General features: G+C 39.6%; 1 protein-coding gene across 2 annotated transcripts in view; it reads left to right on the forward strand.

The window, feature by feature from the left end:
* Positions 1-20717: 20717 nt before the first annotated feature.
* The window catches only part of cds1 (CDP-diacylglycerol synthase 1), a 50999-nt gene continuing 45915 nt past the window's right edge, over positions 20718-25801 (forward strand). Inside the window, exons 1-2 of one of the 2 annotated variants that reach the window (XM_031903465.1) lie at positions 20718-20930; positions 24164-24212. In XM_031903465.1, the coding sequence (XP_031759325.1) occupies positions 20899-20930; positions 24164-24212 (81 nt within the window). In that variant the 5' untranslated portion in view covers positions 20718-20898. Of the gene's footprint in view, positions 20931-24163; positions 24213-24720; positions 24851-25801 lie in introns of those variants that run through there. The other variant, XM_002937878.4, reaches the window with a different exon arrangement.

The following is a 25801-nucleotide window of genomic DNA, read 5'->3' on the forward strand; positions in this document are numbered from 1 at the left end:
ACTTCAAAATCTGTTGTTACTTTTGTGAGATTGTGTTTTAAAAATTGTTTTACAATGTTTAAAGGGTCAGTAAATAAAAATGTTGCAAAAGCAAATTTAATTGTATTTAACTTTCCAATATATATTTTTTTCTAACAAATTCAACAATTATAAAATGGTCTATAAATGTAAGTGCTACTGAAAGCAGTATGAGATTGTCTCTTCTGCACTGGTGGTCTTGGCTACAGAACAGTAACATAAAAAAATAAGTGTTCATCGAGTTCGAATGCCGAAATGGGTAAAATTCGGATTAGATACGATAATTTCTGATTATTGGAAATTTCACGAAAATGCTTACGAAAAAATCGTAATAGTCATGATAATATCATATTGGGGATCCAAAAGTCACAATTTGAACAATCGTAAACGGCGGAAAAACCTTTCTGACTTTGATCCTTCTGTGCATGATTTTGGAAGCCTCCCATAGGACTCAATGGCACTCTGCAGCTCCAACCTGGCCCAAGGAAAGCCACAATACCGAAGCTTGAATGAAGCCGACACTTTCGTACTCATTGCAACAAATACGATTTTGTTGCGTAAATTTTGTACGAAAAAGTTGCGCAAATTAACAAAAAAATCGCAGAAAATACGCACAGTTCTATAGATTAGAAAAAATACGAATATTTTGTATTTGAACTCAAAAGTACTTTGATAAATGTGCCCCATAATATACTGTTGGCCTGCACTAGTAAAACTGGTTTATTTGTTTCAGAGACACTATTGTAATTTGTATGAATAAGCTTCTGTCTAGCTACAGGGGTAGTTATTTAGGTTACAAAGTGGATACCAGCTCTGTAGTATACAGTGGGTTTAGGTCTTACACAGGAATCTAAACCCAATGTATTCTACATCTTTTCTGCTATCTAATCTGTACCTTTTCAGACTCAATAACTACTTAATAACCATGACTACACAGCAGTTTATTTTTATAAACTATGGCAGTGTTTCTGCAGCAAACACCAGGGCAGGACAACAGACCTCTAACGGTGAAGACACAGTCTGAGCTACTTGTAGCAACTATTTGTCGTGGCTACTAAAATAGACATTTGTGATAATTTACTGATAATTTTCTTTACGTGTGTTTTAGCAGAGACCACTCTCAGTATTGTCTATGGTAGGGTATTTGGTGGCTTTTTGTATCCATGACCAAGTAGTTGCTACTAAGTAACTCCATGTATGTTTGCCCTAAAAGAAGGAAAAGCCAGGAAGCCGTCAAGACCTGGATAGGCTAGGAGATCTTCAGGTCTGGGGCAGGCCAAGCTGACCGGGCACCCTTGGCAACCCCACGTGTGAGCACACTCATGCACACTGCTGTTGTGGGGGGGGGGGGGGGGGAGAGCCATTGCCCTTACCACATAATGACAAGCAGCGGGGGCAATGACAAGGGAGCATAGACTAGGGGTAGGCAGGAGAGGTACCTACCTGGCCCTCCCTATCATTGCACCCTAGACAGGTGCCTCTTCTGCCTACCCCTAGTTTCTACCCTGTTTCTTGTTCCCTGGCAGTCCAGTGTCCTTTTTTAATTTCTAAAAGGTACAAAGTGGCACTACAGCTGATAAAAGTTGCCTGCATAACAGAGGCCTTATAGACTGTCAAACTATTTAGTGCCCATTTGGTTTGAAAGATTAATAGTCTTAATGATGCCACGTTAGAGAGTAAAGTCCATTTTTAGGGTTACGGCAAATATAGTAGTTTGGGGCATTTACTCACCCAGACAACAGCTTCTTGGGCGGTCGACAAATCACTCAGAATTGTTTCTCATTCATTTGACCCAAATCATCAGTGTACTTGCATGTCAGACAATATTTGCTTGAAAACTCTTACTGATACATTTGACAGTGACAATCATCTGACACATGAGTGCACCTCCAATTGCCATTCAAATAAATGGGGAGAAATTCAGAGTATCTGTCACACATCCAGGAGCTGTTAACTGTGTCGGTGACAAAATGCCTAAAATTACTACACATGGCAGTTCACTACAGATAATAAGGAAGGGTTCATAACACTGTGGAAACACAATAAAAGGGTATATCCAGTCCACCCACCCATCCAAATAAATTATATTGCATAATGAAACTTTAATATATATATTAAACATATGTAATGATTTTAAGATTTGTGTATTTTATACATTTTAACAATTGAAAGCAGTACTGTCTGTTACTAGTCTCTTTGACCGCTTGTCCTGATTACATGTGCCTTTGAAACAATGCTGCAGTAGTCTCCTCTAGACAAGACTCTTCTCACTAGACACAGAAGGACCAAGGCGTTATGGAAACTAGCTGGGGAAAAGCTGATTTTTGCTACATTTCTGTAATCAGCCAAGCAAGGAATGAAATAGTAGAGGAAAGAGAGATACTGCTTTCAATAGCAATTGAATTTAGAAAACACTTTAAATAATAACACTGAACATTTTTAAATAATGCAAGTATTTTTGGTTTTGCCTCTATAGCAATGGCAGTGTGACAGCAGAAGTGACATGGTAATATATTTATTTTATGTTTACTATTAAAGGGAACTTTGAAGAAATTAACATGTATGGATGTGGCCAAGAGGGAGTGGTCAAAATGGGTGTGGTCTAAACAAAAATTTGTCCAAAGAGCTTTGAGTATTGATTTATAAAGGTGTCCATTTCACTTTCAAAACCCATTAACCTTATCTTATAGATACAAAATACTGCATTTTAGATATAGAATATTTGCACAGGAAATAACAGCAGCCACATTTACTGTCTACTTGTGATTCGGTATCTGGATGAAGTTAAATCAGCTTTAGCAGCCTGTGAATGAAGGAATAAGGTCTTTCTTTCCACAAAGATGTCACTGAGATTTACATTTCAGTTTAATATAAACAGGAAATTCTGAAGAGGATTTTGCAGTTAGATCACAGTACTAATGCAGAACACATTAAAATTTTAAACTATCACTTATGATGGATTTTTGTTAAGCTTTGGGGTTTCCACAGCCACATATGAGTCAGATACTTTAATCCTAATTTAGTGCTATTTTTACTTTAATCCATTTATAAATATGGTTGTATTTCCCTAAAACATATAAGGATCATGGTTTAACCTGTGTACTCACAGGGTAGGACTGGGGTGTGCAGGGCCCACTGGGGCTGCCACCACCGGGCCCCCCACACGCCCCTAGGGACCCCTGGCACCCACCCCCTGAGGGTTTTTCCGACCCTGCGTACACAAAATATTCACTCTCTACGGTTTTATATTTATCAATGTGAATGGGGGCTACAATACTACCATTTGCCTCATTAGAGTTTGACCTTGGAGTTTAGTTAACTCATCAAAGACCACACATACAGATAAGGGGGCACTTATCATGCTACATTTAGAAAATGTTGTTTATAAATTTACTGGACCAACCAAATGATTGAAATCCTGCCCTGCATCATGGTAACAATTCTTGATATTATATAGGGCAGTGCTGTCCGATTCTCTGGTATCGGAATTTTTCTGGCCTACATGGTGGAGAGCCGATAATGGAAGCCAGTTCTGACCATTCCTCTTTTTTAAACCACACCCACTTGAAACCACACCCGTGTTATCACATGACCATAACTATATTAATGGTGGTAGTACAGCAAAAACCTTCCATACTGTGCCTGTGTGTGCCATACTCTGCCTGCCCTATGCTGCCTGTGTGTCATATTCTGCCTGCCCTACCCTGCCTGTGTGTGCCATACTCTGCCTGCCCTATGCTGCCATACTCTGCCTGCCCTACCCTGTCTGTGTGTGCCATACTCTAGCTGCCCTATGCTGCCATACTCTGCCTGCCCTACTCTGCCTGTGTGTGCCATACTCTGTCTGCCCTACCCTGCCTGTGTGTGCCATACTCTAGCTGCCCTACTCTGCCTGCCCTACCCTGTCTGTGTGTGCCATACTCTAGCTGCCCTATGCTGCCATACTCTGCCTGCCCTACCCTGCCTGTGTGTGCCATACTCTGTCTGCCCTATCCTGCCTGTGTGTGCCATACTCTAGCTGCCCTATGCTGCCATACTCTGCCTGCCCTACCCTGTCTGTGTGTGCCATACTCTAGCTGCCCTATGCTGCCATACTCTGCCTGCCCTACTCTGCCTGTGTGTGCCATACTCTGTCTGCCCTACCCTGCCTGTGTGTGCCATACTCTAGCTGCCCTATGCTGCCATACTCTGCCTGCCCTACCCTGCCTGTGTGTGCCATACTCTGCCTGCCCTATTCTGCCTGCTCCAACAGTCTGCATAATAACTATATATTAAAAAACCTTTTAATTGCAGTACCACCTCTGAGGTGTGAAGAGGGGAACAATGTGGGTGCTTAAAGTCTGAGGTGTGAACAATGCAGGGGGTGAACAATGTAGGAATTAAAAAGTGTGAACAATACAGGGGGTTTACTGCCTGAATCTGAGGTGTGAACCATGCATGGGGCCAGCTAATCACAATACTGAAACCATTTAAAGCTTACACAAAAGGTAAGCCATCAAAGCAGCCAGAAAGGTGGAGGGCCACACAAAGAGGGTCGCGGACAGCACTGATCTAGGGCACAACAGCCACACAGAGTATAAAAAAGGGCTTCAAGAGCATACTTAGATTGTAAGTTCAATGGGACAGGTCTCTCCTTCCTCTTGTCTTTTTGGCAGCTCTTAATCTTTAATGCAACTATTTATTTGTATTTATTGTTGTATTGATCCCTGCTTATTTTTCTGCTGTCCCATTTCCCTTCGCCAAAACGTTAAACAGCGAAAATTTGCAAAATGCATTGAATGGTCGATAATTTTTTTTTTTTTTTTACAGCCATTAAAATCTATGCCCATTTTTTCTTGGCGAAACCTGGTGAAAATTTTCACCTTTTATAAATTATTGCCTTTTTTTCTTCTTTCTTGTTAACCTTACAGTTTCTTTACCCATCCTAAAAGGGTGATTTTCTACCACAATGGTGTTTAATAATAGCAGAGCCAACAAGAGGTACAGATAAAACCATGTAAAACCCACTCCAAACAAAAAATAATACATTATAAAATATATGGAAGTACTGGAGCTCCCTCTTCTGGTAGATTGGTAGAAAAGGTCGTTTTTTGGAGAAAAAGCAAAAAACTGTTATACAGTTATGGGATCCCATATCCGGAAACCCCTTATCCAGAAAGTTCCAAATTACAGAAAGGCCATCTCCCATAGATTCCATTATAAGAAAATATTTTTTAAATACATTTTTAAAAATGATTTCCTTTTTCTCTGTAATAATAAAACAGAACATTGTACTTGATACTGGAGGCGAAAAAAGCCTATTGGGTTTATCCCGAGCATTCTGGATAACAGGTCCCATGCCTGTATAAGGTTAGATTCAATTACATGAGAAAAATTTTCTTAATCAATTCCATATTTTCCAAAGTGCCACTTGCAATTCAATGAGAAAAACTTATCTGTGTCTATGGGAAAATCCTGGTAGTAAATTTAGAGAGTTTTTTCTTCACAAATTGAATTCGGTTTTCACATGATAAATCTAAAAATAAAGTTTTCTCATGGAATGGAATCTGGAATTGAATCATGGAACTAAATCTGGCCCATAGTGTCATATGTCATACCTATGACTACGTGTGTATACACACGAAACGCGTCAGGATGTATTTATGAATAAAGCTGTTTAACCTTCACTGCTGCCCTGGTGTCCGATTGAGTGCGTGCCACATGGTACTTTGATCCATTAGGGTTGATTCACTAAAGTGCGTTAAAACGAACGCTATTTATAGCATGCGTTAAAATTTTTATTGCGTCTTATTTTTCACATCTTAACGCACGATTCACTAAAAGGATACTTGCGTTAACTTAGACACGATGCTGTTTGCGTTATTTAAGTTGCGAAGACTATTTTCGGGCGGTATTCAACGCACGCTAATTAACACAGCGCACTACTTGTTGCGTGCGCTAATTAACGCACGTGCGCTACTTATCACGCGCATGCCATATTAGCCATACACACAATTACGTTCGTAAAACTACTTTTTTTGAAAATGACCCTTTCCCTGCAAACTGGAGGCTGCATCACTCTAGGGCCAACACATACTTGAATAAATCACACTGCAAAGTCCATATTGTGTTGCCAAAAGCTCATGAACTGTACTTTTCTATAATTACCGCCTGCCCCAAGTCGGTGTTAATTTTCGCATAGACTAATTTGATATTTAGCACGTCCAAGTGTTTGTGAATCATGTGTTAGTATTATTTCAGTGCGAGAATTAACGCAATGCGGTAAAATTAGCGCATTCTGTTGCGCACTATTTAACGCATGTGATATTCATCTTAACGTATGCGATAATACTTTAGCGAATCGAGCTGGGTTTTTTTGCGTCAATTTTAATGCAAAAAAGCATGCGATAACACTTATCGCACTTTAGTGAATCAACCCTATTGTGTCATATGAACAACAATAAAAAATGTGTTTTGTTCCCGTGCTAAGAAAAATACTGGCAGTGCAATCAAGTGTCTAACATAATCAATGATCTACTGTCTAGTGTAATTCTACTGGGCCAATATATGCAACAGAGGCATTATTTTGGGAAAGGTGTTCCACAATTCTACAAAATATAGTTATTGCAGAATACTATTTAACAAATTCATCATTAGACCAGCAATTTATTTAGTGAAAAGCAACATTTTGGGGGCATTCCCTTTCATCAGCCACCCTTTCCATCAATGTCCACATTGTTAAGCACATCAATAATTAAAGGGTAACTATTGCAAAAATAAAAATTTGACATAAGCTTCTTCATACTGAAATAGGAAATGTTCTTAATACAATCAGTTAAAAATTTGGTGTCATTACTGAAATAATCAGGTAATTCCTGATGAGGTATCTCCCTCTTAGCATTTCTTTTTTTTTTCTTTGCAAGAAAAAAGGTGTCAGATTTTGATCAGTTAGAACTTAAATACCTTTTGGTGGGGAGCTTCCCATTCCTAGCAGATGTATTAGAGCTAACTCAAATAACTGATTCCAAGACAAAAAAAAAATCTAACAAACTCTATATAGAGAAACAAGATTTCTGGTGATTTTAAAAGAGTGAGCTACAATACATCTTCTAGGCAAAGGGTCCTCCCAAACGGCTGTATTAGACCTAACTGTGCATTGCAAAGATATACAATTAAAATAACTGCTAAAGTCAAAAGTTCTCTAGATATTTTGACAAGAAATACAATAGACCGAGCACTAAAGACCAAATAAATACTGGAGTATGCTTTACCAATGCTATGTCTAGGGAAGAATCATTCTCTTATCTCACAAATCTATACCCTTTTTAATACACCTCAAAACCTTGTTTGCCTTTACAGTTGCTAACTAGCATTGCTATTACCCACCAGTACACCTGGGACACAGACATATTTATCAATGTTTGAATTCAAGTTTTACTGTGATTTGAATTTTTTAAGTTTAAACTCACAAATTCAAACTAGAGTTTCCAAAACTTAATGTTTAAATTTAAGTTTACATTTGACATTTAGGTGAAGAAAAGACACGAGCAGGAGTTGCCCTAGCAATTGAAGCAATTTTTTCATTCTAGTTTTTCACATATTTAATTGACCGAGTTTTCTTATAAATAGGCACACATTTGGGGGGATGCAGTAGATATAATCTATTTGGATTTTGCCAAAGCATTTGATACCGTTCCCCACAAACGACTGCTTTCTAAGCTAAGGTATTTTGGTCTTAGTGAAGTCGTTTGCACATGGATAGAAAACTGGCTACAGGATCGGGTACAGAGGGTGGTTGTTAATGGCACATTCTCTACTTGGAGTAAGGTTCTCAGTGGGGTCCCTCAGGGTTCTGTACTGGGTCCACTTTTATGAGTATTATGAGTAATGTATCAGTGTTTGCAGATGACACAAAACTCTGCAGACCAGTCATTTCTATCCAGGATGTGACATCCCTGCAGCAGGATCTTGACCAACTGGCAATCTGGGCAGCTAAGTGGCAGATGAGATTTAATGTGGATAAATGTAAGGTCATGCACCTGGGATGTAAAAATATGCAAGCCCCGTATACCCTTAATGGGACTGCACTAGGCAAATCCATAATGGAGAAGGACCTTGGAGTCCTTGTAGATAATAAACTTGGCTGTAGCAAGCAATGCCAGGCAGCAGCTGCAAGGGCAAACAAGGTTTTGAGCTGTATTAAAAAGGGGTATAGATTCACGGGAGGAGGGGGTTATTCTTCCCCTTTACAGAGCACTGGTAAGACCCCATCTAGAATATGCTGTTCAGTTTTGGTCTCCAGTGCTCAAATGGGACATTATTGAGTTAGAGAGGGTCCAGAGAAGGGCAACTAAGCTGGTAAAGGGTATGGAAAGTCTCAGTTATGAAGAAAGACTGGCCAAGTTGGGTCTGTTTACACTGGAGAAGAGGCGCTTAAGAGGTGACATGATAACTATGTATAAATATATAAAGGGATCATATAATAACCTTTCTAATGTTTTATTTACCAGTAGGTCCTTCCAACGGACACGAGGGCACCCACTCCATTTAGAAGAAGGGAGGTTCCATTTAAATATTCGGAAAGGATTTTTTACAGTGAGAGCTGTGAAGTTCTGGAATTCCCTCCCCGAATCAGTCGTACTGGCTGATACATTATATAACTTTAAGAAGGGGCTGGATGGATTCTTAGCAAGTGAGGGAATACAGGGTTATGGGAGATAGCTCTTAGTACAAGTTGATCCAGGGACTGGTCCGATTGCCATCTTGGAGTCAGGAAGGAATTTTTTCCCCTCTGCGGCAAATTAGAGAGGCTTCAGATGGGGTTTTTTGCCTTCCTCTGGATCAACTAGTAGTTAGGCAGGTTATATATAAGCATTATGGTTGAACTTGATGGACGTATGTCTTTTTTCAACCCAACTTACTATGTTACTATGTTACTATTTGAATTTGGTGAGTTTGAGTTTGATAAATATGCCACCCCAAGAGAGCCTGTTTAGTCTACTTAAAAACCTAAATATGGGGTAAAGAATGTTTTAGTCTAAGCAGCACTAACAATGATTCCAAATCCAAGGCCAAAGTAGTAGCTCAGCAACAGTATGTCCTAAAATGGCCCAGTCAAAGTCCTGATCTTAGTGCAATCAGGAATATATGGCTCTAATTTTAAATTAAATACTTTGCCCTATTAATCTGAAAAAACTGGAAAAAAAATCTGACAATTGATGCTGTGAGGGTCGCAGAATCTTGTATGATTAACAGTAGGTTTTACTTTTTAGTTCAGGTTGAGCTTTCAACACTGTTCTAAATCCAAACTTACAGCAGTGATTACATTTGGCAGCACTGTAGTCATGGGAAATGTTCTGGTCTTTTAGCCTTGTGCTCTGCAACCTTCCATGTACTACCTAAATGATCTCTTATTACTTTTGTCAGATGGAGTGTAATGTTTTATGACATTCTAGGTATTTTCAGCCTAAAGTTAAAAATCTATGTTTTTAGTTGTTTCAATTTAAGTACTCTAACCATTACACATTTTTTATTATTTTTTGATGATGATGTGATAAGTAACTCATATGTTGTACCTTAATTTGATCAGCAGATGGCAGCAACTTCTCAAAAATGATTTTCACACTAAAAAATAGCTTCTAAAACTATATAGGTATAGGATCTATAGGAACGCTTGGGACCTGAGGTTTTCCGGACACAAAATCTGTTTGTAATTTGGATTACCATACCTTAAGTTTGCTAAAAATAATTTAAAGATTAAATCCCATTAGGATTGTTTAATCACTAATATAGATGTATGGAGCTTAGTTAGGATCAAGTACAAGATTCTGTTTTATTACTAAAGAGAAAATGGAAATAATAATTTCATAATTTTTAAAATTAAAATGATTTGCTTAAAATGAACTCTATGGGAGGGTGGCCTTACCATAATTTGGACATTTCTGGATAACAAAGAACAGCAATTTATCCTGCATCGGGAGTAGAGCATGAAATTGCTCTACCCAGCAACCCCCCTTACAGCCAGAACTAGGGGTAGGCAGGAGAGGCACAACAGTGCCTGCAGCCTCTAGTTTTGTCCAGTATGAAGTACAGGATTTGGTGTGCTCTGGTGTGTGCCTGTGTGCAGGGGAGAGTAGGGGGTGAAGGGTGCAGGTGACTGGGTGCTTGAACTCAGGCTATGTTTTTTGATCAGAAGTAAGCATACCTCCCAAAATTAATCGTTTGATTGACCAATGAATGAAACAAGCTTTACCTGGAGCATGTGTACTTGTACATCATCATATATGGATTAATGAATTAAGATCTCATTCTTTGGGTTGTAAATAGATTTTTAGAGTATCAATCATGTCTTTTAAATTATTATGAATTAAACGTTAAGTATTAAATTCAGAGATCAAGCACAAAAACATTTATCTTTTCCCTTGTTTTGATTTGATTGCAGGTGGTAGACACCTTGTGCTCTCTTTTTATGCACTAAATCTATGTTTTGGCTTCCCTCCTTTTTTGGTATAAGCATACCTCCCAACATTTGAAAAATAGAAAGAGGGACGAAAAGAAATGCTGTGTATAGCGTGGCGAAAATTTTCACCAAGCCCATTTTTGCAACCCCCTAAATACCACTCCCATTTTACTAAATTTGGCAGTATATTTAAAGTTTGAACACATTTTTGGGGGTTTTGGGGTTGTTTTATGTGTTATTACAGTTTTGCTAATGAAGGTGAAATTGCCCTTTAAGATTCAAGTCGCAGTTCCCCCAAGAGACCTGCTTAGCTACAATTGTATCTCAACCCTTGCTGTGGCTTTTTAACTTTCTGGGCTCTCTGCCAAAAGCCCACTTATTTAATTAAGTGGGAGAAACAAAGTATCTAAGTGCAGATATAGCTTGTTAAGATTTCTGGACTCTCTGCCAAAAGCTACTTTTTAATTAAGTTTGGGTCTTTTTTAGAGTTCAGTGCAGGAGATCAAAGGGAAATGAGGGACTTTTCAGTAAGAATCCAGGACTGCGGGCTGAGCTGTTAAAAGAGGGATTGTCCTGCGAAAATTGGTATAGTTGGGAGGTATGAAAGAAGCGGGTGGGTGCGGGGGATTTTCCCTTGTGCACTACCAACCGTAGGCTTACTGCTGCTTATGGCCAGGGCAGGAACTAGGGGTAGGCAGAAGAGGTAACTGCCTAGGGTGCAAAGATTGGGGGGCGCCAGGCAGGAATCTCTCCTGCCTACCCCTAGCTGTGCTCCCTTCTCTTGCCCCCGCCATGGGGGCAATGACTCTCTCCCACCCATCCCCACTCCCTCCTCGACAGAACTGCACATGTGCACACATGCAGGGGGGGGGGGGGAAGCTGTAGAGGTGAGGTGGCCAACCGGGTTGCCAGTCGCCTTGGCCCGCCCCTGCTTATGGCCCTCTGTGCCCGTAGGCTCGGCTTCCTTTATAGTCCATAATTATGCCACAAAATTCAGGTCTTGGATTCCCACCTGTGAAAAGGAAAATTGGAGTGTGCTATCTGTTTAGAAAGTGAGAGACAAGCTCATACAGTAACTACATACAGTAGTTACTAGGTTGAATGGCCTTAATAGTGGCTGAGGCACAATATCAAAAAAGTTTCCTAGGGATCTACATTGCCAGTGAACCAGTCTGATTCTGACCTGTTTTTTTTAGAAAAATAAACTTGTATTTATTGTTTGTATAAATTGCAAGTACCCCTGGGAAATAGTAACCATAATGTTATCTATTTAATGCATGTTGCAAAAAGTAATTATACACTGGGCAACAAAAACTTTAAAATTTTAGGAAATCATCCTACTGCAGGTAGAAAAATTATCCTGAAAATGGTTTCCCATGGGAAACATTATAAATTACATTGGCTCACAAGGAAACTGGCGATTTACATTATTGCCAGAGGGGAAACGTTAACAGGAGATTAGATTCCTATGGCAGAGAAAATTTATTGGGTCAACTAATCTCCACAACTGCAATAGCCCCTAAGATCAGTACTTACGTTTATAGATTGGGCCTTTGGTTTTCTGCTGAGACACAGAACAAATGGTTGTCAGATAAAATGATATTGAATCATTAGTGTTCAGGTTTTATTCTCTTATGGATGAAATGTTAGAGTTTTAAGGATCTCTATGTGGCTTAAAAGTCAGAGAGGGCACATTCTGCATTTAAAGAATACAAATACTATCAAAAGTTTAAAACAGTGTTCAGGAAGGCAAAGATAGAAATGAGGAATGGACTGCGGCACAATGGATGTGATCTATTTGGATTTTGCCAAACTGATTGACACAGTGACCCCATGGCAGATTTACACAGAGACCCAGCTGGTCAGCTTGTAGCACTTCACTCTGCTACAGACCCATAAATGGCTGTTTTCTAAACTAGGGTCTCTTAGTCTTAGCAACTCTGTTTGTACATGGATAGAAAACTGGCATCATGTCAATGGTATATTCTCTGTCTGGAGTAGGGTTATTTCTGGGGTCCCACAGGGTTGTGCATTGGGTCCACCATTTTTTTCATTTGTTTATTAATCCCTTAGGGGAGGATATTGTTAATAACATATCAGTGTATGCAAATAACACAAAACCACTCAGCTCAATTTACTCCATCCAATATGTAGCATACTTTTAGCAGTATCTTAAAAAACTGGGCAGCTAACTGGTATATGAGATGTTGATGTAAATGTTGATAAATGTAGGGTTATGCACCTGGGATATAAAAATATGCAAGCCACTTATTGATGGGGTAAATAAGACCTTACCAACCAGATTAATGTCACATTTTATATACAAAAATCTGTTACTTTTTTTCAATTTACCCGGATTTATCCAAAACATAGTATCTGTAAAACACAATGATTAAAAACTCATTAACATCAATTATACTTGAAAAATAGCTTGCAGACCATACTCCCTATTCAATCCTTGGGGGGTTAGGGTCTCTAGTCTCCTTATCCACATTGCTTCTTTTTTCAACATTTTAGTCCTGTTTCCACCTCGTTGTAATTTTGGGATATTATCCACTACCTGAAATTTTAGTTGTTGAACTCCATGGCGCATTTCCACAAAGTGAGCCGCGACAGCTTGTTCCACTTGTCTGTCCACATGTCTGCCCCACATAAAGTAAACCACAAGGGCATTTAACCACATAGACTGCAAATGTTGTGGCACATGTACAGTATAATATCCCCTTATTTTTATAGGGGTGCCCTTACGTGGGTGATATACCGCCTCTCCTTTTTGGTAACTTGAACAGCAGCTCCAGCTCAAACATTGAAATGTCCCATGTTTCACTGTACTCAATATGGTCTTTACCAGTTTTCATGTGTGACTTAGTGAGCATTGAACAAATTGTACAGTTTCTTTTATAGGATATAAGTGGGGATTCCCTGAAACTGGAGACCCTGGTATCCCATCTCTCAAAAGCCCCCAATGTTTCCTGACAATGTTGGCCACCTGATGGCTCAAGACATTGTACCGTGTTACAAAAGGAATGTGATCAGTCAATTTTTTAACTCTGCCTTTTATCATGAGATTCCTGTGCTGTTTAGCAATCTTTTCTTTCTGACTCATTAATAAATTATTTGGGTATCCCCTCTCCCTACATTTCTCCTGCATCTCGTCCAACCTTGCATTAAGTTGCTCACTATTGGACACTATCCATTTCACCCTTCTAAACTGGGATTTATGGAGTGATTTTTTTACTTGTTGTGGATAAAAAGATTTGAAGTGCAATAGGGTGTTTTTTGTCCATGGGCTTAACATATAAGTCCGTTGATAGAGACCCATTGCACTTAGAAACATTTGTTTCTAAAAAAGAAATTTGTTCTTATATTGTATTTGTATCTATGTCTCCTAAGCTAAAGGATGGATCTCATGCTTAGTTCAATGTGGTGTTCAATGGTGCTCCTCTCTCAGCAGCGCAGCATCCAAAATAGCAGCACCCATGGGCACCACATTGAACTCAGCACCAGAGCAGTGATGTCAGTGCATAAGTGCTTGATGTCATTAAAAATGCACCACAATTTGATCTCTTCTCAAGAGTCCCACTCTTAAGTCCCCTTCCATTTTCTCCGAGCAACCTATGCAATTTGCAAGGGTGCATCAGAACAAGAGAAACTGCAGAAACATTCTGCTGGCCTGTGAGTGTACTGTGGTGGCAAGGCTCATTTTGCCAACAACTGTCCTCTGAAGCAGAGAAACACCAATGCCTAATTGAGATCATATCATTCAATATCATTTTGGTATTCCACTTTTTCCCATGTCTATCCCCTTGGGGGTTTTGCAGTTGATGACAGACAACAGGGGAATTACCTTTAAAATGGGGTCTTTGGACAAAGACATTTACTGTCATCATCAGTTTCCTTCTGCTCCAGTGGTTCTGGGATTACCTTGGCTCTGCATGCATAACCAATCATTAATTGGTCTGCCAGACAAATCTCCCATTGGAGTCTCTTACTGTCTCAAAAATTGGCTGCCCCCTACCTGTATTTGTTACCCACTGCATCCATTGATCTTCAAACCCTGCCTTTTGCATATAAAGACTTTTAATCATCTCTCAGGAAGGGTTTGAAATGGACCCTGCCAAAGTCTCTTCCTACTAGCACCAAGGTCATACAGAGATTTATTGAATAATTACAACAGGGAGTTTAACAAGGGTTTCTCTTCTTGTAAAAGTCCTGGCTCTCACCCAAAAAGGTTGGAAACCTAACACTTGGCCCCTGTAAGCCTTGGAAGCTTTTAAATCCTTGAAAGAGTATTTTGCTTCAGCTTGTGTCTTTAGACACAGACATCCAGGACACAGAGATCCAGACCCTCATCATCCCTTCTTTATTAAAGTTAATGCATCTGACATTGGAGCTAGAGCCATTTTGTCTCAAAGAAAAGTGTCAGATGGGAAGTTACATCCATGTGCCTATTCTTCTAAAAATAAAATGCTCCTCTTACAAGCAGAACTATAATATTGGGAACCAAGCGTTACTCGTTGTCAAGTTAGCTTTTGAAGAATGGCGAAATCTTCTAGAGGGCACACCACATCCCATTAACATATTTACCAACAATAATAATCTAGAATAAGATGGCCAAGTTGGGTTTGTCTACACTGGAGAAGAGGCGCTTAAAGAGGTGACATGAAAACTATGTATAAATATATAAGGGGATCAAATCATAACTTCTCTAATGCCAACTGACACGAGGGCACCCACTCCGTTTAGAAGAAGGAGGTTCCGTTTAAATATTCGGAAATTACTTTTTACCGTGAGAGCTGGGAAGTTGTGGAATTCTCTCTCTGAATCAGTCGTACTGGCTGATGCATTAGATAGCTTTAAGAAGGGGCTGGATGATTTCTTAGCAAGTGAGGGAATACAGGGTTATGGGAGATAGTTCTTAGTACAAGTCGATCCAGGGACTGGTCCAATTGCCATCTTGGAGTCAGGAAGGATTTTTTTTCCCCTCTGCGGCAAATTAGAGAGGCTTCAGATGGGTTTTTTGCCTTCCTTTGGATCAACTAGCAGTTAGGAAGCTTATATATAGGCATTATGGTTGAACGTGATGGACGTACATCTTTTTTTAACCTAACTCTCAAAATATTGATTTCCTCTGCAGGCTCAGAGGGCACTATTCTTTACACAGTTTAAATTTGTTATCACTTATCATCCAGGCTCCAAGAAGAAAAAGGTACTCTCTAGAAGCATTGTTCCAAAGGTCTGCTCAGTCTTGAACACCCCCTGACAATCCTTTTGGCATGGCTTATATTCGGCCTGAACTTCATCACTCTGTTCTTCAGCAGACCCACTGTCCAAAGTGGGGCATCCAGGTGTAAAAAAAAGACCATGGACTTGTTAAAGCATCTTGTGTGGTGGCCATCTATGCAAAAAGATGTCAAATACTTTTCTGCCTTTTGTTCTATCTGTGCTTATTCTAAGCCCAGTCATTCTCTCCCATGTGGGTTACTGCAGCCTTCCTGTTCCCTCTTGTCCGTGGACTTAGCTATGCATTTTATTTTTGAATCGCCACCTTTCAAGGGTAACAATCATATGGGTAGTAACTGACCTCTTCAACAAGATGGCACATTTCACCCCTCTATGAAAATTCCCATCTGCTGTGGAACTTGGTCTTAACTCTTTATTCACATAACATTTTCACCTCCATGGATTTCCAGCAGAGATTGTGTCTGATAGAGGCTCTCAAGCCATTTTCAAATTCTGGTGTTCCTTTCGCAAATCCTTCCAACTTTTTTCTGCTTATCACCCCTAGTCGAATGGAGTTGCTGAACAGTTAAACCAAACTTTTGAACTATTTTTAATATGTCATGTGTTTTTTTGCCAGGATGACTGGTCCAATCGTCTCCTGTGGGCAGAGTTCACTCATAACAATGCCTCTTATGCCTCTACTGGAAGATCTTTTCTGCGTGTCTGTGTTCAACATCCCCTTTGTGATGTTACAGCAGCCAGAGACTATGTGTCTGGAATCTGGAGTTCCACTAAATCAAATTTGGAGAAGAGTTCATTGGCTCATAAGAGTTTTGCCAAAAGCAAGCATAAATAAATAAATAAATCTTCTCTGTTGGGGACAAAGTTTGGCTATCTAACAAAAATATCCATCTTAAGATTCCTTCACCCCAGGTTGGGCCCTAAGTTTATTGGTCCTTTCCCTATTCTTGAGATCATTAATCCAGCGGCACAGATTTTTTGATGTGATTGCACCTTTGTTTACGCAATCAATTTTGGATACTTTGCCTGATCCTGACTTGTCCTGAGCTGTTTGCTGTCTGAACTGACCTGTGCCTGGAAATTTACTGAGACACTATTGTTAACTTTTCAGTACCACATTTTGGACTATTTGTTTGTCTGTACTCAAGCTTTCTCCTTAGTTCTGACTACAACCCCAACAGGAGCTGAGCAGGCCCTGACAAACTCTGGATCACCAGGGGTTCCTCGCCTCTTTTTTTTTTTTTTTTTGAAGGATTTTATTTTCATTTAACCATGGAAAGAAAAACAAACAATACAAATAACTGATGCAGTCAGTATACAGGTGGTTTACAAGCATAGGAAAGACTTGTGGGCACATTTATCAAAGTACGAACTTTTGCCAATTAAAAGCACGATTGGAAGAAATTTGGACTAACCACTATAATTTCTGAAAATTTGTATCATGGCCATATGAAAATATGCGATCCGAATGGTGCGATCCGAAAGTTATGATGCGTATCCGAACGATCATAAACGGCGCAAAAGCCTTGACTGTGAACCTTCAATGCATGATTTTGGAAGCCTTCCAATTAGAAGAAAGTAGAAAATACGCAAAGTTCTAAAAGTTAGAAAAAATATGAATTTTTCTAATTCGTACTCCTTCCGACTTTAAGGAATGGGCCCCTTAGTATATGTTTCAAGGAACAAAAGCCAGCCATTTTACATTCCACCTCTTACTCTTTTTAAGTATACACTTATTGGGTAGTGCAAGATATCAGTTGGGCAAGGCTAGGATGGAAGAATCACAGTTTGTGGTGGCTTGGCAGGTAGTTCTAATATGTGGTTGGCATCCTGCCATGGTTCTAGATTTTCTCAAATTTCTACGGGGGGCCCCTGGCAATATATGTAAGTTGAATCATAGGAATGGCCTAATAAGTGTGATCCAATCTGGCAGTCTGAGAGGGGTGGGTCCATGGGACTCCATTTCATTATTATAACTTTCTTTGCTTTTTACTAGGCTTGCAGAAATTTAGCTTAAGCAGGATTTCAATCAAAATGTGTAGCATTTCAAATTTTTTTTTTGGAATTGTTTTGTGCCATGCAAAAAAGGCAATATTTGGGACAAATTAAAAAACCCACACACATTGTTCCTATGGACTCAGTAAGGTAGCAACATTTTTTGAGCACACCAAAGCCAATCAGATATAAACTCCTGTTTTCAATGTTGGCAGTTAAAAGAAAAACTTAATTTCACATCAAGCCTGACTTATTTTGTGGTTTGTAATCATAGGGGTACTTTTTGCACAAGGTAAATTTAAAAGGTTAGCAGATCTGAAATCATGATCCGTTCTTCCACCAGCTACCAATTTAACCCTTTCATATCTTCTTTAAAATGTAACATTGTGAAATAATGTCCCCTTCTCCTTCACAAATACATTCCAAATCTAATAAATAATAACTGAAATCACTTTTATTGATTCCCCAAACATATAACAATAAAATTCATAAATATCAAAAAATGCCAAAAAAGACTCGCGAGTCTTTTTCGGCGATTTCGGGAAATCATGCCGCCGCGTGTGCCATCCTGCCGGCGACTTACATGTTCGCCGGTGGGATGGCGGGTCATGGCAACTCAGGGAGATTAGTCGCCCGCGAACAGGGAGTTTTGTCGCGGGCGACTAATTTCCCCGTGTGCCAGAGCCCTAAGGCATACAAACAAGTGTTGCAGTCCTTTAAAGACTTTGTATGGGAGGAGGGATACACTGGGCCACGGCAGATGTTGTGGGCCTATATTCATGTAAGTGTACAGCAGTTATGATGAAGTCACAAAACAATTAATATTGAGGGCTATTTCTTATTTTTTGAACCATAAATTTAAGTTTGATTGTCTGTGTGTGCCATACTCTACCTGCCCTTAGTTGCCTGTATGTGCCATGCTCTGCCTGCCCTATGTTGCCTGTGTGTGCCATACTCCGCCTGCCCTATGCTGCCTGTGTGTGCGCCATACTCTGCCTGACTCCTTCCTGCTTCGTGTGCGCGTGCAGAAGCGGAACTTTAACTACAAAGTCGGCTTTTCACTCTACTGCGCATGCGCCGGCCCTGGGAATTTGCCGGAAGAACGAAGCAGGAAGGAGGAAGCACTCACTACAGCTACCCTGGGCTGATGCAGTTCTCTCCTATCAGGGGCACCAGCCCGGGGTAAAAGGTAAGCGATTTAAGTCACTTGGGGGTGCCTAACATTTTGGCACCCCCAAGTGACTTAGCCTTTCCTTCTCCTTTAATATGACATAATATAATTCTTTCATATATGAATGATGGTTAATATCCCCGCAGTGAGCACCAACCATTTGGGTTTTTGCTGTGCTACCACCATTAATGTGGGCATAATCTTGTGATAACATGGGTGTGGTTTGAAGTGGGTGTGGTTTTAAAAAGGGGAGTGGTCAGAACTGGCTTCCATTATCGGCCCTCCACTATATATGCTAGAGAATTTCCGGCCCTCGAAACTCGTGTTCCGGCCCTCGAAGTTGGACAGCACTGCCTTAGAGTATTGGAACAAAGGAAATATATATAAAACAAAAAATTATATACATTGTAATACAAAGTATGTAGTATATTTACTAGCCTGTAAACAGTGTAGTCTGTAGTATATGGGATGAACAATGCGGCTTCTTAAAAATCAGATTTGTAAACATCTCACACAAATATCGAATAAGAGATGCCACTACAGTATCAAGGCATTTTAGAGACTGTAATGGCAGACATGTTTCCCTTTTACAGATACAGAGTATAGATAAGGTAAATTGTAGGTAAATCTTCAGCACACCACTTACATACATGTTCTCAGAGGGTCCTTGACTTCCACGGCCGCTCCCAAGCCTTTTTTTCCCATATATCTTTGCAGAGGGGAAGAAGCACACCAGTGTGTCGGCAATGCCTTTAAATCATTTATTTGCAGAAATGAACAAACAGCACAAGCTTTCGGGCCACCCCTTCTTCAGGTGCAATACACACAAGTGAACAATTTACTCATTAAATACCTTAACAGACCATGTGACACTATCATGTGACCCATTAACCCCATCACGGCTGCAATACCAAACAGTCCCAAGCAGCCATTCAATTATGTGAATCGACAATCCCCTTCATAGGAGTCCTTTACACTTCATAGTCTGTAAAACATGTAACCATAAATACAAAGTATCACATTTAAAAACCAATTATACAAAGTATCCTACAATAAAAAGTTACAAAGTCTATAAAAAACATTTCAAGCTAAAGCTTTTGTTTAAACCTTGCAGGGAAAGAGAATCCAGTTTTTTAATCCACACTGCCTCTCTTTTTAGTAATTGTTTAGTAGAATTTCCACCTCTAAGTAAATGGACTTTTAATACTGCCCATCTGACTTGTGCCACTGATTGCTTAGCTACATAAAAATGTTTGGCCACAGATAACTCAGATACATATTTCTTTCCACTTTCTTGTTCAGATTAAAATTTTTCTCCATCTGGTGTATTGTTCCTTATATTGCTTTTATGTTCATTTAAACAGGTTCTTATTGTTCTAGCTGTCTGCCCCACATAAGGGACCCCTCATGGGCATTGTATCATATAAAATTACCCCAGAGCTGTTACACGTAAAATGTCTTTGAATTCGAATTGGTGAATGGTGATCAACTGAGACAACCTTAAAGCCTGGATCATTACTACTATAGAAATGCTGAACCTTTAGGCTGGTTCAATAAGTTCAGTATATAAAATATGGCATTTTTAGCCATATTCATTTTTTGGGTTCACTTCTCCTTTTATAAAGTCACAAATTATGAGCTTGACCTAAATAAACACAGGGGTTATAACATAGTAAACCCAACATGGGCCCTGGCCTCATCAGACCCATCCCAAACACCCACACTACCTCTACAGACACACTTACCCCCTCAAGGTAAATCATCCCACTATACTAACAACTGCTCCCAGCTGCCACTGCTGGTTTTGCCATCAACCCTGTACACTTCCTGTTTCTTCCCACCCTCCTCTACACTCGCTGCTGATGTGAAGTACCAAAACTAGAGGAAGCAGGATAGCTACATGCATAGTTTCAACAAAAGACTTAGGCAGGAACTGTGTAAACACAGAGCCAGTCTGGGCAATGTATACAGGTGGAAGAGGCCTTAAAAACTGGCAAAAAAGGGATGTCACAGCATTACACAGCGCATCAGAATGCATGCTTTGAGGTCAAAGCACTTCAAGAGGTAAGGAGGCACGGCAGTTTCCTGGGCAGTCTTATTTCTACATTTTCAGCTGTTGCTCATTTAATATTGGAGGAAAAACAAAAGAAGAAAATTGCAATGTTACAAAAGCTAGATGAATTTTTGTTGGCTTATCCCATCACAAAAAAGATGACTAACAACTTAAGTTAACATAGTTCAGAAACACGTGGGTTAACACTTTCTGATAAGACTATTATGTGGAACACAAGATACAAATTTAGCTGGCCATACTTGCACCAATATAATTGTGTGTAAGTTCCAAATTATCATCCTGACAATTTTTCTATCATAGTGATCAGTTGTTTAGTTGATCAGACAGGTTTAAAAATTTTGGTTAATTTTGGAAAACGATAAAATTTTTCCATGTATTGTGTATCTGATATCCTTGGGGGACCTACAATGCATTTCCGGGAGGTCACTTTTGTACGATTGTAGTCTGGCAAGTTCAGAATATCAACATAAACAAAAATCTTCAGCACACCACTTACATACATGTTCTCAAAGGGTGCTTAACTTCCACAGCCGCTCCCAAGCCTTTTTCCATGTATCTTTGCAAAGGGGAAGAAGCACTCCAGTGTGTCGGCAATGCCTTTAAATCATTTATTTGCAGAAATGTACAAACAGCACAAGCTTTCGGGGGTGACCCCTTCTTCAGGTGCAATACACACAAGTGAACAATTTACTCACTAAATACCTTAACAGACCTTGTGACACTACCATGTGACCCATTAACCCCATCTCGGCTGCAATGCCAAACAGTCCCAAGCAGCCATTCAATTATGTGAATCAACAATCCCCTTCATAGGAGTCCTTTACACTTCATAATCTGTAAAACATATAACCATAAATACAAAGTATCACATTTAAAAAACAATTATACAAAAGTATCCTACAATAAAGAGTTACAAAGTCTATAAAACACATTTCAAGCTGAAGCTTTCATTTAAACCTTGAGGGGAAAGAGAATCCAGTTTTTTAATCCACACTGCCTCTCTTTTTAATAATTGTTTAGTCAAATTTCCACCTCTAAGTAAATGGACTTGTTCTAATACTGCCCATCTGACTTGTGCCACTGAATGCTTAGCTGCATAAAAATGTTTGGCCACAGATAATTCAGATACATATTTCTTTCCACTTTCTTGTTCAGATTTTTCTTTTTCTCTCTCTGGTGTATAGTTCCTTAAATTGCTTTTATGTTCATTTAAACGGGTTCTTATTGCTCTAGCTGTCTGCCCCACATAAGGGACCACACATGGGCATTTTATCATATAAATTACCCCAGAGCTGTTACACGTAAAATGTCCTTGAATTGGAATTGGTGAGCCTTTAGTGGGATGAGCGATCATATCCCCTCTAATAATACCTGTACAGTGCGCACAATCGCCACACGTGAATGTACCCAATTTGAGGGGTAATTTATATGATAAAATGCCCATGTGGGGTCCCTTATGTGGGGCAGACAGTGTATTTTTGGGACACTGAAATGAGATGAAGGTGAATGCTGAAATCTGATGAGAGCAGAATACAAGCTATTTAGCAAGGTTAGTGGAAGGAAAATGTTTATTCACCGATCCATTTTTATGGGTGCAACAAAAAACTTTAGCCAAGGAAGCTAATGATATTTGTGGCTGTTGTGTATGACAAATAGGACATGTCCAGGCAACATTTCAGGATAGCTGACAAGCACATACATTTTTAACTAATGAAATGAAAACAAGGTAAGGGAAGTAAAAAAAAAAAAAATCACACGTAAGTCTCATATCAAAGAATTCACATTCAAAACATTGGCACACCTCTTTACCTATGGCCGCCATAGGGGGCTCATAGGGCCTTAGCCTAAGTGATAGTGAGGCTCTCCCCCAGCCTTCTGGCCTCCTCCTCCCTAGGAGACCTATTGGCTGGCACTGGGCCGTCCTGCTACACCCCCACTACTTGATGCCCTCCTCTCCTATGGCTTTTGGGTGATTGTAAACTACCCCTGGAAATATGGTTCTCTAGTAAGCCTACATTACGCATTAGACATGGTGGACATAAACCCATGCAAAACCAAGATGTTAATTTCTGATACTGCCCTCCCCACCTACCATCCTCCCCCCAACTCCTTCCCCTGCCTCTGACTACCCTGTAGTGTATCCTAACAGATTCCTCCTCCTGGGACTCAGGACTTGTTTGAAAGAAGCTTTCCTCCTCTGGCCCCCTAAATAAGTCCTGAGCCCCCCCATTTTTTCTTACCCTCCCCCTACACCTGCTGGCCATTGACTTGGTTTTGGGCAGCTCTGAAAAAAACACTGCCTATTATTGCACTTTCCAAAATGCAAAGGAGCCAAACAAATAACAATGCTCCTAAAATGGCTGTTGGATGGCATTCTGTTTAAAGAAACAGGACCCCATGCATGGCAACAGACTTTTTTATTTAAATCTGCAATTCGCTTGATTTAACATTTTGCCATATGAATTAATATCAAATGCATTTGAGGTTTTATGTGGAAAAAATGCAGATGTGTTCGAAGCTATATGAAGAAGTAGGAACACAGAGAAACCAAATGTAGAAATACTAGCAATGTCATAAAAGTGGTCCAGGTGCACCATCCCCAGACCCTCCGCATAAGGAGCGGTAATCCATCAACAGCAAAAATTGCTGCTCAGACACTCAATGATTCCATAAGGGCCACAAAAATAAAAAATCTTTATGACTTCATTAAAATCATCACCTCTGTATGCCCTAAATGTTTTGTCACTCTATCTATCATCAGTTTGTCAGTGCTGGGCCTAAGTGGAATAGCACCCAAAGCAAGTCACCTGTGATTGCACCCCAAACACACAGTGACAAGGACCTCGAATTAGGGTAGGTAGACAGAACAGATACGTGCCTAATGCCCCCCACACAGACATTGGCCCCCTAAGCACGTGCCTGAAGTTCTTAAAGGGACCTTGGACAATGCCATGCAAGGGATGACCCACTGGTTTCACATTGTATATATGCAACTATCCTCATTTTATGGGTTATGTTGAAATAGTTACCGTATTTTACTATTCTTATTGCAGCGTTTATATAATTTCTTGCTAAAATATTACAATTCACTGCCTATCTACATACTTTGTGGTTTATTTATTTATTTATTTTTTGTATTCAAATCTTTATTGGTGAACAGAAAAAATTGCTTTATACGTCCTTAATGATTTGGCACATTTAAGTTATACATTCCTTCATTTAGGTCTATTCTGCAAGATTTGTATACATTGGAACATTCAAGTATCAACAAGGTAAGTAACTTTCATGACTTTGTGGTTTATTGTCTTATCACAGTTTCTGCAGTCCCCAGGGAGTTATATGCCCACTAGTACCTTGTTTAACACTGGGTAGAGACACTTAAGTAATGCAAATCTCCCACTTGAGATTTATTCTGTAAGCACCCCAGTGTGGCCCTACATATTAATGCCAAGAAAGGGTTACACTACCTTCATTGCGTCCCAACGTCCCATACCTTCTTTTGCCTCTCTTTGTTTGTCTAGCCCCAGCTGAATCTCTCTCTCTGATAGAGAGGGAGAAGGACTTTTACGCTCAGTCTAGTCATTTCAGAGTCACCACCTCGGGGACCAATCGCAGCTGTATTCTCTAACTGCACACAAACATGGTTTTCATCCATTTCACGCTATAAAATACACATTTGCTTTAAATAACCTATCCCACTAAACAAAAAAGATGACAGCAAAGTTCTAAACAGTTCCTTGTTTTGCTCCTGCTTCCGGGTGGAGCCAGACCCGCCCCCCGTGGCTGCATAGCCTTGTGATCGGTTACAGCTTACCTGTGTGTCTTCTGTTACTGCTCTCTGTACACAGACATGGCTGAGCTGAGGCGGAGAGCACCTAGGGAACCAGATCAGGATTCCGGCACTGACAAAGTGAGACACCGCTTCTTATGCAATTTTCTGCTTTTACACATATGTGGTCTTGAGGTTTATTGAGATTCATTGGCTACACCTTTTTGTTCGGTGCGCAGTACTGTTCTAGAATTGCCTGTTATATACAAAGGTCTTTATTTTATTATATTTTACGAGTTCATTTGAACTATTTTCCTGTGGGGTGGCTAAGATATACCTGCTGACGTTTTTACTTGTAGTATTATCTATGTGTCTAATGTAGTTAGGATTATATTTACACACACACACCTTTCCCACGCCATCTAAATTCACTCAAATAAATAAATTTTTTTTTGCTTTTACACCTTTGGAAGGCAGTGTATTTTGCAGTGTCACTGTGATTCTTACTGGCTAATGTGTCTGTAAAAGAGTTTGTGGGAGAGTTGAATGGTCTCCTAAAGATTTTTACAGTTTTACAGGAAATGTTGCATGAGTTATGTATTTTGCAGGTTACACAATGTTAACAGAGAAACTACATTAAATATTGAACCTTTTATCTAATAATACTAAGGACTAAAAATATATGTTACTTGGTACTGTGACCAGGCCAAGTAACAAAAGCAGCCAATAGTGATATTATTTAAAATTCTGATTTTATACTGGAGAGCTGCAGAACAAATGATTTAAATGATTTATTTAAACATTTACACTAAGGGGCATATTTATTAAGCTGTGTAAAACGAATTTGCTGAAAAAACAGTGTAAAAAGCTGTGTAAAATAAAGGGAGAAGATCGCTGTCCGAACAACAGATTTTACAACGTTATTTTACATAAGTTCTGGTGGAAGAAAAAAAGGTGTAAAAAATTACACCGATTTTATGCTGTTTTTACACAGCAAAGCCTGGTGATGTGTGGCAAATTTTCTCGCCGTTTTTTACACAGCATAATAAATATGCCCTTAAGTGCAAAATGTCTTAGAATATTATAGTTCAC

This window comes from Xenopus tropicalis, chromosome 1, assembly GCF_000004195.4.
Source record: "Xenopus tropicalis strain Nigerian chromosome 1, UCB_Xtro_10.0, whole genome shotgun sequence".
In the NCBI taxonomy this organism is placed as follows: Eukaryota; Metazoa; Chordata; class Amphibia; order Anura; family Pipidae; genus Xenopus; species Xenopus tropicalis.